General features: G+C 42.6%; 1 protein-coding gene across 7 annotated transcripts in view; it reads left to right on the top strand.

Moving 5' to 3' along the window:
- Positions 1 to 5,427: 5,427 nt before the first annotated feature.
- Positions 5,428 to 14,557, top strand: part of LOC109986983 (protocadherin-9) — a 204,577-nt gene continuing 195,447 nt past the window's right edge. For 3 of the 7 annotated variants that reach the window (XM_020637873.3, XM_020637875.3, XM_065952835.1), the window contains exons 1-2: positions 5,430 to 6,161; positions 6,653 to 9,798. In XM_020637873.3, coding sequence (XP_020493529.1) covers positions 6,763 to 9,798 — 3,036 coding nt within the window. In that variant the 5' untranslated portion in view covers positions 5,430 to 6,161; positions 6,653 to 6,762. Of the gene's footprint in view, positions 6,162 to 6,652; positions 9,799 to 14,557 lie in introns of all 7 variants that reach the window. The other 4 variants (XM_065952837.1, XM_020637876.3, XM_065952834.1 and 1 more) reach the window with 2 other exon arrangements.

The raw sequence follows: 14,557 nt of genomic DNA on the forward strand, positions 1-14,557 counted from the left end.
GCATAGAATATGTAGGATTTTTCTTCCCTCTTGTCACAAGTTGTCTTAACTGCCAGTCATAATACAACTCAAAATAGATGAAAAAAATGTGCATTATTTTAGACTTCGTCCCATCATTATTTAAATAAGATATGACATATATAAGTCCTTTACTTAATCATTATACATCTCACGCTTCACTGGAGCCTTTTTTTTAGCAGTTTTCTAGCCTGATGATAAAGATGTGTGATAACACGCCTGAGGAAATGTTGTCTAATTGCTCGTCAGTTGTTAAAAATAATAATCTTATGGGCAGTAATAAACAAACTCTTCAAAGCTGTGATGTTTGGAGCCTTGCAAGCATCAATGCCAATCAGTTCCATATTCAGAACAGAGAAAGCGACATAGGATACCATTCAAAGAATTAGTCATTAAACTAATCGGAGGTCTCTAAGATAGATGTGGCACAGAAACTTTCTTTTCCGCTGTTATGAAGATGAACTTTAAGTACATGTATCCTGTGTCAACAATACACAGCTCAGTTTGACAGGATCTGAGAAAGTATTGGTGTTGGAGTGCATGTCAAGTATCTTATAACTGGCTAGTGCCTGCACAAGGTCAAATCAGCCTGTGCACCGAGCAGTAAAAGGATCTTGCTCTACTTTCTTTTCCTGGTTTGCTGCCGTCTTTGACCAGGATCCATTTCAGCCGGTACACTACAGGCAGACTTCTGACTTTCACATCAGTAAGAAAAGAGAATGGGAGGGGGAATGTTTGACCTTTTTCGGTGCACAGTCTGGAAAGTGATATGTGATTCAAATGTGTCAGGAGGAAGGCAAAAAATGAGAAGAGACAGAATGAGAGAGCAAATTGCAGTCAGAGGAAAGGTATGAAGACAGAAGAAGCATTTCTTATAAGGGATATCTCGCACTTTCAGCATCCTAAAACTTTAATCCACCCAGGATATCTTCTTTGATCAAACAGTGTGTCAATCAATGTAGGAAGGATTTTCATGCATGGTATTATACCTCTAAAATGCCAACCGTCAGACAGTGAAGGATGTGTTGGGTGCATGAGAAATATCTTCAGAAATGGTTTTACAATGTATAAGAGAGCTCAACATGCAGCTGTGTTTTTTTCAATGCAGGTGCCATATGGTTTATCAAAACATTACCTCCAGCAAACATTTACTTTTTAACTCCCACCATCGTAAAGTTTAGCCCCTGAACACATCACTTTACCTTGTTATTACAAGAAGAAAAAAAAAGTTTCCTTAAGAGAATTCAAAGTTTAAATTCCTCTGAAATTCCTTTTAAGTAAATGAAAAACATTTCCCATCCAAATTTATCTCCCCTGTATCTCAACTTTTCACTCTGAGATGCCTGATTAGAAGCTCTGATTAGTATTCAGGGTCCACGGCGTATGTGATGCCAATTATCCGCTGGGTCATTACCACTCTTGAGAGAAGTCGCACTGGCAAAGAGGGTTTTAAGGGAAAAAAGGCCTACATTTCATCAGCTGTTTCAGGGGCTCTTTGTGGTATTTACAAGAAAAATATTCAACTCTGTAGTGACAAAAAAAAGTGACAGCTGAGCCACGGAAATGGAAAATGTCCCTATTTTTCGTTCGACATGTTCAAAACATTATCGGTGAGTGTTGAAAGAAAAGGAAGCTGTCTTGCAATTTCCCTTTTAAAAGCAAAACGAAACAACAGTTTATGTAGGAGGGTTTTTGGTTAAGTCAACAGATTGTATTATTATAGCTTAAGTCTTGGATTGTGTGCTAACACTTGTTTAGCTGGCAGGAAGTACGCTATCAGAAGCAGCAGCATGTGATAATAGATCTGCTGATATTTTATCTGTGACTCATCTCATTGCAGGAACTGAGGTGGGAAGTAAAAGGTAAAAATGAGTGATCATTACAGCTATTGTCTGCGACATACGGGATGTTATTTTTTTTTCTTTTTTAGATATTATAAGGGATTTGGATAATTATAGAGTTCTTCTGTCTGAATTACTTTGCATTATTTTGCACATGCATGCACAGCGGAAAGAGAAGCGATGGAATTCTAACAACTCTCTCGCTCGAAAATGAACCCTGATTTATGAAATTTTTCTCACACAAAAGAGTTTTTCTCGCTTGTTACAAGAGAGGGCCATAATCCCAATTATGTTAAAGCATATCTAATGTGTCATGTCGAAAATACTTTTTAGATTTGACTTCTAAAACTTTTGATTCTCAGCTCCAAACTGTTTCAATTTGAAGAACCCCATTACAGCCCTGTGTGATATTCAAGGTGAAAATACTCCCCTATTACGTCCTTGAAAGGTGAGATGGTGTTATATAAAATCCAGGTATGTGCAAAAAAAATAAAAAATCTTTATACAGCAGAAACAACTTTAAAATGGAAATGTAAGGTGTTGATAAAAGATTTATTAAGGGAATGGTAATAGTCAGAAAAGGCGCATCCTTCCTCGCTGACTTCAGCTTTCAGCGTTTTTCCCTGCTTCTTGGCTGAGTACCAACACTGAAGTTGTGACACCAACTCTTAGAATTTTCTAGCACTGGCCCCTCAGACCTGGTTTAACTTATAAAAGTACATAAATTACCTATTTGACCTTGTTCTTTAATGGACACGGAAGATAACCATATTTGTTCCTTGTATTATTCATGAAGCCAGTTCAACAGCACAAACTAGTCAATAAGTCTGTGTGAGAATCCAACCAAGGTGAATAATGTGATTGACTGCACCTGGTATATAGGGAATCAGAAGGCCTTAGGTTTGGACCCTTCCCTTAGGCTCTTCCCTTCAATGTGAGATTGGAGGAGGTACAGCACCGAACCCAGAGCGTATATTAGCATGCTACATTATTCATCGCTTGTCAGTAAGTTGACTGGCAGAAACATTAGCTGCATCCAGTTCCAAACAGGCTAAATAAGAGGATAACAAACCTGAGAGACAGGCTCAAATTGGAAATAGGAGCCGGGAAGTTGCTGCATTTGCTGACTTAAAGCATTTTGGGTGTCTAAGGCAACGTCATGTTACACATAATCACAGAACAAACCGATATGATGATTAAGATTGCTTTTTTATGTTCAAGTACCATTTTTTTAAAATTCTAGATTCCAATTTTGATATTGATGGAAAAACACTAACTGTTGACATTTTGCTTTGCTGACTAACATGACACTCTGCTCGTATCAAAGTGCTGTTTGTTTTTCATCACAAATTAATTTACCTTTACTTGAATTTTTGGGCTTATTGGTTATGGTATTGGATGTGTGCATTGATAGGCAATACTGGAGGCAGACAGCTGTATAGTGGTAATGGTGATATTACTATCAATACCAGGGCAACGCTCCAGTGTTTTTCAAGTTGTACTTATTTGTAAGTTGCTGTAAATAAGATTCTATAACCTAATGGCACAAAATAACAAAGTCAATCTGTTAATGTTTAATGGAGTTGGCGGTCAATACCAGGGACTTAATTACTTCACATGATGTGGGGATTTTCTCACTTTTTCCTGTCCAGTATTCTTAATCCCTGCACAATCTTCCTTGTACTAAAGAATGGAAAATGGTAGAAAAATTATTTCAAATTGAAACATAATTCACATTTAGCAGAAAATCCCAGTGCACACTCACACACTGAAACACACACACACACACACACACACACACACACACACACACACACACACACACACACACACACACACATACACACTCTCTCTCTCAGTGAGTGAGGAAAAGCAGGCGATGAGTTTCTAATGACTCCATCCGGCCAGCAGAGCAAGAAAGTGTTTCAGCACTGCAGACAGTTATGTTGTCACTTTTTCCCTCCACATCAGGGTGTCAGACTTTAAAGTGAAGTGACAGATCACTCCCTTTCACTGTTCTCTCCCAGCAAAGGACACTGATGGCTGGAACCAGAGGCACAGAAAGGTCAGGCCACCGGGTTGGTTGTGCTAATGGAGTGCTGACCAGGCAATAAGCCAGCCTCTCAGGAGACATTTGTGGCCTAATTCTCACCTCAACAGTGTGGGTGCCATGTCCTTTACATTTCTCCCAACTCTTGTGCTCCTTCTCTCTTTTGCAGTCTCTTCATTCACATGTTGCCTCTTTCTAACTCACTCATGTGGCCATATATTTGCTGTTCATTTCCCATGATTGCCTAAAAAAGAATTTACCAGAATCTTGGCTCAGAAATGTGTAGATTGTACTTTTCTGAAGCTTTAAAGCTCCAGACATAGTCTAGGCATTTGTGTAAGAGCACCTCAAGATGGCAGTGTTCACCATGGCAGGCTGCTCAGCCTTAGAGCTCAACAGCTTGCCTCTGCATAGGCAGAGAGCCGTGGATGAAATCGAGGGTTATCTGCTGCATTGAAATTAAGTAATGATTGGGAGGCAGTAGGTATTAAATGATGCCCAGCTCTGTACAGCTGAGTCTCATTTCCATTTGATTAAACCTGCTGTTTTATTGTTACCTTGCATCACTTCTGAGATGTCGGTTTTGGGCTAAATCCCACAGTTCAGCCTCCTCTTGTTGCTGTGAAACTTGTCGAGTAAGATCATCCGCGGTTATGGGCAATTCCAAAGTCACATCACAGCCTCCTCTGATCATCACAGATCCAGCACGAGGCAGTAAACTTATAAAGAGATGCAATTCAGCCATTATACGCACGGAGCTCGCGCCACAGCCGCTACTGCTGCGTTGCTTTGATGACACAGGGGTTGCTGTCAAGGTTATTCCTTTATGGACAAATGCTGATGACTGGCTGCAGGGTGCGAAGTCTGGAGGACAGAGCGCGTGCAAACATGCTTAGACAACGGCTTCTCTGTTTGGAGAGCAGTTATTAGGGACTCTCACACAAGGCTTGTATTGTATATGCCTGTGTTTATTCTTGACTTGCATCCCGTTATACTGCATCCTTTTTTTTTTCTCTCTGATGTGCTTCAGTCTCATGGCTTTTCATGTCCAGCCCAATTAACGCAGCCTACCTGACTGCAGCCTAACAGGTTGGCTCGAGCGTTTGATGCGTCCCTTTAGAGCCAATGCCTGCTATGTACCTTTAAATAATCCAACAAAAAGCTAGAGGACAGAGATTCTTTCTTCCCCTATATTATCAGCAGCAGCACGAGCAGCTTCTTCATGATCATCATCTTCGTCATCATCACCCCCCCCCCCCTCCTCCCTCCCCTCCAGCCTCGGGGTTTTTTGGTTAAGCGTCTCTCTGCAGCCTGCAGCATCTTCACGGAGCATCTCAGCGCGGACAGCCCCTCCGGTTTCCCGGTGAGTGACGTGACTCCGGGCCAATCCTGTTGCTGCTCGGGCTGTCGACGCCACTGAAGGAGCGGGGCGGTGTCCAATGACGATGGTCGGCGGGTTGGAGGGGGGTGGGGGTGTCGGTGTGGTATACTTCACCACCCCTATGGGTTTACACAGAGTTAGTGCAAGATATTGTGCTCTGGGAGTGAGAGTGCAAGGATAAACGGAACATACACGCTGCGCATCATGCCACACTGACTGAACAGCCTTAGTGTGCAGCTTTCCAACTGGGATCGACTTTGATATTTCTCTTTTTAGCCTTTATTATCTTTCTTTTAGATTTAACCTTGTGACTACGCCGGCTGATTATTGATGCTGCTCCGTGAACTTGGAACATGACGGGACATAAGTGTCTCCTCTCGCTTTCACCTCCTCTGCACCTTTACCTACACAGGTAACCGCCAGGGAGAGAAAAAAAAAAACGCCGGTTTTTCTTGGGACGTGTGCGGGAGATGAGCGTTGATATTGGGACGCGCTCTAATGGAAGACGCCGCAAACCACTGACCACCTGGCTGTATCTGCTGGAGAGCAACGCTGATCACCGCAATCACCGCAGGTCGCACAATTATTATTAGATCCTGACCATTCCTGAAGTTAAATGGGGGAAACGGAACTGCGACATATGCAAGCTCCAATTTACCCCAGTTTGTGCAACCGGCTGCTTTTACCCAGAACCTGTTCTAGAGTCTGATTACTCCTGCGGGCGACTATTTTTTCCTTCTCTTTCCTGGACACAAAGCTAAATCTAACTGAGAAGGATATCTTTTTACCCGAAGAAGCTCGCAGGCACAGAGGATGAGAAGACTATGAGCTGACACACTCCAGTTTTTCTCCTGCGCTGTAACGGATTCGGGTATGTACCATATGAATAGGTCTCAGATGCCAAATAAGAATTGAGAATCTGACTGAGCTTATTTAGTAGGCTTCATTCATGCGTTTTCATTCGTCTACAGCCCACACACAGCTCTTTAATTTTGCCAAATTAAGTGTAAAATTAATAAGACAGTGTAATGTGTTGTGAAGTTTTGTGCCCAATGAGGGATTAAGGCTGTAAATTCTGAGTGATATTGAAATGTGGAGAATTTGAGAAAAAGGGAGCAACAGACATGAATGGCTTGCCTTAATGGTTGCTGCAGTGTTTTTGTAGATTGTTTTCCCTCTCCTGTGAATTGTTGATTATGGCCTTTGGGTAAATTAAATAGTGAGAAGTAAAAAAAAAAAAAAAAAAAAAGTGGATAAAACAGCTGACTGTGTGGGATGTTTAAATGTGTGTTGAATAAATTGTATTACTGCATGGCAAAGTAATTTCACTGACAAGAAACTCACATACTCATGTGTTCATAGGTTTGTCCGTGGAAGGTTCCTGCCATCACATGCAAGGAGTCACTGCCTGTGACAGTGTTGCATAGAAAGAATCCTTGAGTTGCAAAGGCTGGAAACATATTCACAAAGTCATGGATCTAAAAGACTATTACCTACTGGGCGCCCTGCTTGCCTGCATATGGCTAGACCCTTCAATAGCCCAAGAGCTAATCTACCCCATCAGAGAGGAGTTGCAAGAAAATGTCCTCATTGGAAACATACCAAAGGACCTAAACATTTCCCATACAAACGCTGCCACTGGAGCGAGTGCTAATCTGGTGTACCGGCTCGTCTCCAAAGCAGGAGATAACCCGCTGGTACGTGTTCTGAGCAGCACGGGTGAGATATTTACAACATCAAACCGAATCGACCGAGAGAAGTTGTGCCCCGGTCCCTCCTTTGAGGACAGCGAGTGCTCCTTTGAAATTGAAGTGGTCATCCTGCCTAATGATTATTTCAGGCTGATTAAGATCAAAATAATTGTGAAAGACACAAATGACAATGCCCCCATGTTCCCGTCCCCTGTGATCAACATCTCCATCCCCGAGAACACGCTCATTAACAGCCGCTTTGCGATTCCTTCTGCCACTGACCCAGACACTGGCCCCAACAGTGTCCACAAGTACGAGCTGATCAATGGGCAGAGTGCCTTCGGCTTAGACATAGTGGAAACGCCTGAGGGGGAGAAGTGGCCCCAGCTCATTGTGCAGCAGAATCTGGATAGAGAACAGAAGGATACGTATGTGATGAAGATCAAAGTTGAGGACGGTGGCAGCCCACAGAAATCCAGCACTGCTATACTTCAAGTAACAGTAACTGATGTCAATGATAACAAGCCTGTGTTTAAAGATGGTCAGATAGAAGTGCATATACCAGAGAACTCCGCTATTGGCACGTCTGTGGTGCAGCTTCAGGCCTCAGATGCAGACATAGGGGCTAATGCAGAGATACGTTATGTGTTTGGGACTCAGGTGTCTCCTGCCACAAAGAGACTCTTTGCATTAAATACAACATCTGGCCTTATTACAGTGCAGAGGCTTCTGGACAGAGAGGAGACTGCTATTCATAAGCTCTCTGTTTTAGCCAGTGATGGCAGCTCCAGTCCTGCCAGGGCTACTGTGACTATAAATGTGACTGATGTTAATGACAATCCACCTAATATTGACCTGAGATACATAATCAGTCCCATTAATGGCACTGTTTTTCTTTCTGAGAAGGATCCCATCAATACCAAGATCGCTCTCATAACCGTGTCGGACAAAGACACCGACATCAACGGCAAGGTCATTTGTTTCATAGAGAAGGACGTGCCCTTCCATCTCAAAGCTGTGTATGACAACCAGTATCTGTTAGAGACATCGGCCCTGCTCGACTATGAGGGAACAAAGGAATACAACTTTAAAATTGTAGCTTCGGACTCGGGGAAACCGAGCTTGAATCAAACTGCGTTGGTGAGAGTGCGACTAGAGGATGAGAATGACAACCCGCCTATTTTTACTCAGCCAGTAATTGAGCTGGCTGTCATGGAAAACAACAAACGTGACCTGTTCCTTACTACTCTTAGCGCCACAGATGAGGACAGTGGCAAAAATGCTGAGATAGTCTATCAGCTGGGACCGAATGCATCATTCTTCGATCTTGACCGCAGAACTGGGGTCCTTACTGCATCCAGAGTTTTCGATCGGGAAGATCAAGACAGATTTCTCTTCACTGTAACTGCAAGAGATAATGGGACACCCCCTCTGCAAACCCAGGCGGCAGTTATTGTAACTGTACTGGATGAAAATGATAACAACCCCAAGTTCACTCACAACCACTTTCAGTTTTTTGTGTCTGAGAATCTTCCTAAATACAGCACAGTGGGAGTTATAACTGTGACAGATTCAGATGCTGGAGAAAATGCTGCTGTTTCTCTTTCCATACTGAATGACAATGAGAACTTTATCCTGGATCCTTACTCTGGGGTGATCAAATCTAATGTGTCATTTGATAGGGAGCAACAGAGCTCCTACACCTTTGATGTCAGGGCTGTGGACAGTGGCAGGCCCCCTTGCTCCTCAGCTGCCAAGGTGACCATCAACGTCATCGATGTGAATGACAACACCCCCATCGTCATCTACCCCCCCTCCAACACATCGTTCAAGCTGGTCCCTCTGTCCTCTATCCCGGGATCTGTGGTGGCAGAAGTGTTTGCAGTGGATGGTGATACAGGGATGAATGCAGAGCTGAAATACACCATCGTGAGTGGGAACAACAAAGGTCTGTTTCGAATTGACCCTGTCACAGGGAATATAACTCTGGAGGAAAAACCAGCAGTGACTGACATAGGCTTACACAGATTAGTGGTCAATATAAGTGACCTGGGATATCCTAAATCTCTTCATACTCTGGTGCTGGTATTCCTGTATGTAAATGACACTGTGGGCAACTCAACACTCATCTATGACCTCATCCGACGCACTATGGAAACCCCAATTGACCGCAACATCGGTGAAAGCAGTGAAACTTATCAAAGTGGTGATTATTTAACCATAATGATTGCCTTTGTTACCGGGGCCTTAGTGGTGATTATTGTTATCTTTGTCACGGTGCTGCTGCGCTGCCGCCACGCTTCCAGGTTCAAAGCTGCACAGAGGAAAAAACAGGGAGCTGAGTGGATGTCACCTAACACTGAGAACAAGCAGAACAAGAAGAAGAAGCGCAAGAAAAGGAAATCCCCAAAAAGCTCCTTGCTCAACTTTGTGACCATCGAGGGGAACAAACCTGACGACCCCGCTCACGAGCCGATCAACGGAACCATCAGCCTGCCGACGGAGCTGGAGGAGCAAGGGATTGGACGCTTTGATTGGAATGCCACACCAACCACGACCTTCAAACCTAGCAGCCCAGACCTGGCCCGGCACTACAAGTCTGCCTCGCCGCAGTCGGCCTTCCACCTCAAGGCAGACACGCCGGTCTCAGTGAAGAAACACCACGTGATTCAGGAGCTCCCATTGGATAACACATTTGTCGGGGGCTGCGACACCCTTTCCAAGAGGTCCTCAACGAGCTCCGACCACTTCAGTGCCTCAGAGTGCAGTTCCCAAGGAGGATTCAAGACGAAGGGGCCCATGCACACCAGACAGCAGGTAAAAGAGCACTTTTACTGGTCTATAAGTACTGCCTATAACTGCCCTGTTCCACAGTGCTAAAGTGCCAGTCTAGGTTAGAGACTCACTCTAACTTATTGTGAAGCAGTAGAAAAGAGTTCTGAGAAAAACTGCTTCAGAAAGTTCCACTGTTTCTGAAACATAAAGTTGGGGGGAAAAAGAGAGAAAAGAAACTTGAGCAACTGCTAATTAATGGACTCAACAATCACATGCATCATTTTGGGGGGGGGGGGGGGGTTAATTATAGACTACTATTTTGTCATTACTATCTATTTAATTCGTATTTAACAGAATGCAAGTGGGTGAGTGATTGCCTTGCCTTATTTTATCTCTTCAGAAGAACTGAGGTTAGATCACTGGTAAACTGTACCAACATATCATTAATTGTGACTCAATGTTCTTTGTGAAAGAAACATTTTTTTCTTGCCTATCTACTCCGATTACTGTTTCCTTCATCGATAAAATGCTGCACACATTTGCCAAAAAAAACCCCAACTTAGTTGACTTTCCACCTCTATCCTCACAAAACTCTGAGTGTGTTCATGTTTTTTTTCTTTTGTTTGTTTCTTTGTTTTGGTGTGTATAGTTATACCACAAAAGACTCTTACAACACCTGCAGCAATAACAACAGCCAATAATTAGTGCGCTGCGGTTGTATTGTGAATGTCACTGTAGGCTTTGCCACATCATCTAAGCTTGAATTAACTGCCCCCTTTCGACTAGCGAACTGAGTGAAGCTCGTCTGGAACTTGATACACATCCAATTCAAAAAGGATTAGCCAATAATGAGCCTCGAATTTCAACGTAATCCATGCTGCTTTTTTATCAAAGCCTTATTAATTTTTCTGTTAATAAAGCGGCACTACACAACACACAGTTCTAATCTGATAGGAGCACACGTGGACAAATACAGGGAGCAGCAGAGAAGAGGGATGAGAGCGAGTGCGGGGGGGGAATAAAAAAGGAAGGCAGAGAGAGTGTTGTCAGTGGGTCAGGCTTGACGGGTGGTGGTACTGAAACTTTAGGTGGCAGTGTTGAGCTGCATGGCACAGCCTGGCACTCGGCCAACCTGCAGTGGACTTCTAAATGTGAGGGAGGAGAAGAAAGGAGTGAAACCTATGTCGGTGTTCTTAGTGAAATACTCTTGCCTAATGATGTAGAGGCTGCACAGGGGAAGATTGATAATGGCAGTTAGGGATGAGTGATAAGATCTATCCGGAAGAGAGAGGGTGGAATTACAGGGGTGACACTGTGTGAGTCCTATCGACGCATACCCCCGGGTCACTGCATCTGGGGTTGCATTTAATGCGTTTCTGTGTGAGAGGTAGCAGTCAAAAGAGGCATTCAGTTTGGCGTCATTCGCAAGGCGCTGTGCGTGTGTTGGTGTGTGTGTGTGTGTTTGTGTGAGAGAGAGGAGACGAGGGGATGAAATGGGTGATGGTGGCAGAAGGGAGGGAGAGAGAGAGGAGTGGGGGGGGGGGGTATTCAACCCTAGTGGAGGACACATGAGCTATGACAATATACTGTAAGCACAACTTCATTGATTCGCTCAGTCATCCCACAATTCCACACAAGATTTATTGGAATCAATAATTCTGACAAATGATTCAAAGACGCACACAAACAGAGCCAGTGTGTTGTGTATAGTGCCATCAATAATATAAATAATTCACTGCTGCTGATACTTTGGCTCACACATGTTTGTCTGAAATGTAGTGTACACTGATCGATACATTTCGATGTACTTGTTTATAATATAAATGTAATCCTTATAGGAGCTGAAGGTTAAATTTAACCTGGAGTTATTTCTAGAATTCTTTCTTTCACTCTTTTAATGAAAGAAAACAGTCAGCTACTAGAGCCCTGTCAATCACGACACCTTTTTTTTTTTATCCCCAATACTGTCAACTATTTAACAGCTGGAGCATGAAACATATTCTTTAAAATATATTCCTATAACCATGTCATAGAAGTAATACAGTATTTGTACACGTAGTTATGAACAAAACTCACTGCCATAGCGAGTAAAAGATTTGAGATGCCGCCCTGTTTAGCAATACCTGTGAATAACCAAGAGAAATATGCACTTATATATTTGACTGCACAATAAGGTTTCTTCTCTTATCTCAATATACTTATTATGAGACCAAAAAGTAATTTCTACCTTCCTCCTATTAGCTAATGTCTATCTTTGGAGATTTGTAATAAAGGCTCTTGAGTATCCTAGCCCAGGTCTTGGTTATAATTCTTCCAAAACATCTCCATAATAAGCAGTTATTGATTGTGGTTAACTGATTAGACTGTACTGACATGACTTACTGGGTTAAGCAGGGCATGTTATCAATTACATCCATATTTTGATTGTTTTGCACAACGCAGCCATCTGTATTGACATGTGGACGTCATCTCCATTTCATGAGCATCGATGATTGGACGCTCATCCCCGTTTGTCCCAAATCCTGCCCGCGTATGGAAAAAAGACAGAGACGGAGATTAAGTGTAATTTCCGAGAAAAAAAAAAAGGCAAAAGCCCCAAAAATACCAATTACCTTTTGAATGAATCTTTAAACAGACATTATATCCGAAAGGTAATATCAGAGGATTATAATATCATATTTCCTGCAGAGCAGAAGCGCTTTGGTAGATAAGTACTGCATTATTCAAAGATTCCTCTTACAAACAGATACAAACATAAGTCAATATCATTTAAAGTTATTAAAAGTTATTTCAGATTTCAAATCTGGCTTGATGTGCAATACGTTTACCAAGATGCTAAATAGTTACACTACAGTAAATACAGCTCTACTTAGGTATTGAACAGATTAAGCATTTTCCTTGTTTTCTATATCACTTATCTAGTTTTGCCTGGAAGTGACATGGAATAAGCAATTAAGTGGAAGAGGATGTTCAACAGACCTATACGTTTAAAGCGAAAAGGAATAGCTTTTAAAATTGACCTTCTCTCCAAGAATTGAAAAGCCATTTTGTTCCAGCTTTTAAGAGTCACTTGTTTGCACCATCAGCAGCGATCAATACTTTAGGAAACTGATGGAAAATTTATAAACACGGAAGGCATAGGACAAGAAGCAGGAAAGAGCAGAAGTGAAGGTTTCATTGGTGTCTCCCTCTCAGAGAATACAGCACTTATGGAAATAGAAATAGCAGACATCTACAGGATCGTCATCACAGACAAACGCCTGGTGAAATCAAGATTTATAGAGACCCCAAACTTTGCTGATAGCGATGGAAGCAATCCTTGCTGTTTCTTTCTGTTTTTTTTCATCCTACTTATTGTTTACCCTCCAGGGACCTACATTAGTGTAAACAACACTGAGGGGGGAGGCGGGGGGGGGGGCATGAAAACACTGTCCTAGTTTCACAAGACAACACAAGCGTCTAAGAAATTAAGTCTAATCATAGCCGTTTCACCATCAGTCTTACTTTCTGCCTTTTGGTGGTCTTACTAGGAGACGCAGACAGGGTTCACTAACACAACACGAGCCCGGGGGCTACGCATTAACCATGTACTGCATATCAGATCCCAAGGCTCGTGTTGTTGGACATGGCGAACATGGTTAGTGCAGGGTTAGGTGCAGGGTTTGAAAGTGTAGTCACCACCATGATGTATACAATATGCTTAATCGACAAAATCATTATTTAAGCTCTCTCTCCTCACTATTAACATTGAATATGCCCAATGGGGCTGAAAACAAGGCTGTTTATTCTATCATGCATTACTGAGCATATATAGATGTATTTGTATACTCTCTTGAAGATACAGAAGATCCTTCCCATTCCCCCCCCCCATCTCTTTGTTATGTTAATATATATCACATGTAAGGATACACAATTATGGGCCTTATATGGAGGCTCATAGATGTGCAGCCATGTGGCCTGTACACATTATTTGCAGAAAGGCGCAATTGTTGTGGGTTATTAATGTTTTTCTTGCATGGCAGAAAAGATGCAAGCACCGAAAAGGTTGTGTACACCTACAGTTCAGTCATCCAGCACTGCTCTGATGTCCCCTCCTGCAGCACAAATCCTGCCTTAGAGCTCTGGGGAATCAGTGTAACAGCTCCCCTTTTTATGCAGATTCTCTATAGATACAGCACATATAGAACAACAGACAGCATATGCATATTAAGCTGTCTTAATCAAAACACTTTTTTTCTTTTCTGTTTGCATCCTCCTCTAGTATCGTTTCCACTCTTGTTGTGACCACTGCAGTAAAAAAAAAAAGGCAGTCTTGTGTTACAGTATCACTCACAATAACTAAGAAATCCATTAAATATTACAGCAGACGTGGTATTCAATTTTAAATGCAGGATGAATGTTAGACCAGTGAGGAAGAGCAGGGAATCTTTGGCAGAGTATTCCAGGTGTTGTCTTGTCAGTGCATTGTAATGAATGGACATTCTACGCAAACAGGAGTTTGTACAGACCATTGTAATTATGGAGCCTTGGGGGAGTCGTCCTTCTTGTGCAGGTTCATTTGCCACATTAATAAGGGGATTAGTAGTACGTACGGGGGCTGATGGCAGCGGGAGAAGTTTGAGAAGATTAATGAACTATGACAATGTTGCACCTGAGGGGAAAAGTCTGTTGCAATATCTTCTGGGTTGTGCTGACACAGAGTTTGGCGCTCCGAAAGAGGAAGATGGAGAGAGGCCAGTGATTGTTGCCGACTGTGATCATACATCCTTTTCCTCAGCTATCCTGTCACTTCTCCGGGATG

This window comes from Labrus bergylta, chromosome 3 (genome assembly GCF_963930695.1).
Source record: "Labrus bergylta chromosome 3, fLabBer1.1, whole genome shotgun sequence".
Lineage (NCBI taxonomy): Eukaryota > Metazoa > Chordata > Actinopteri > Labriformes > Labridae > Labrus > Labrus bergylta.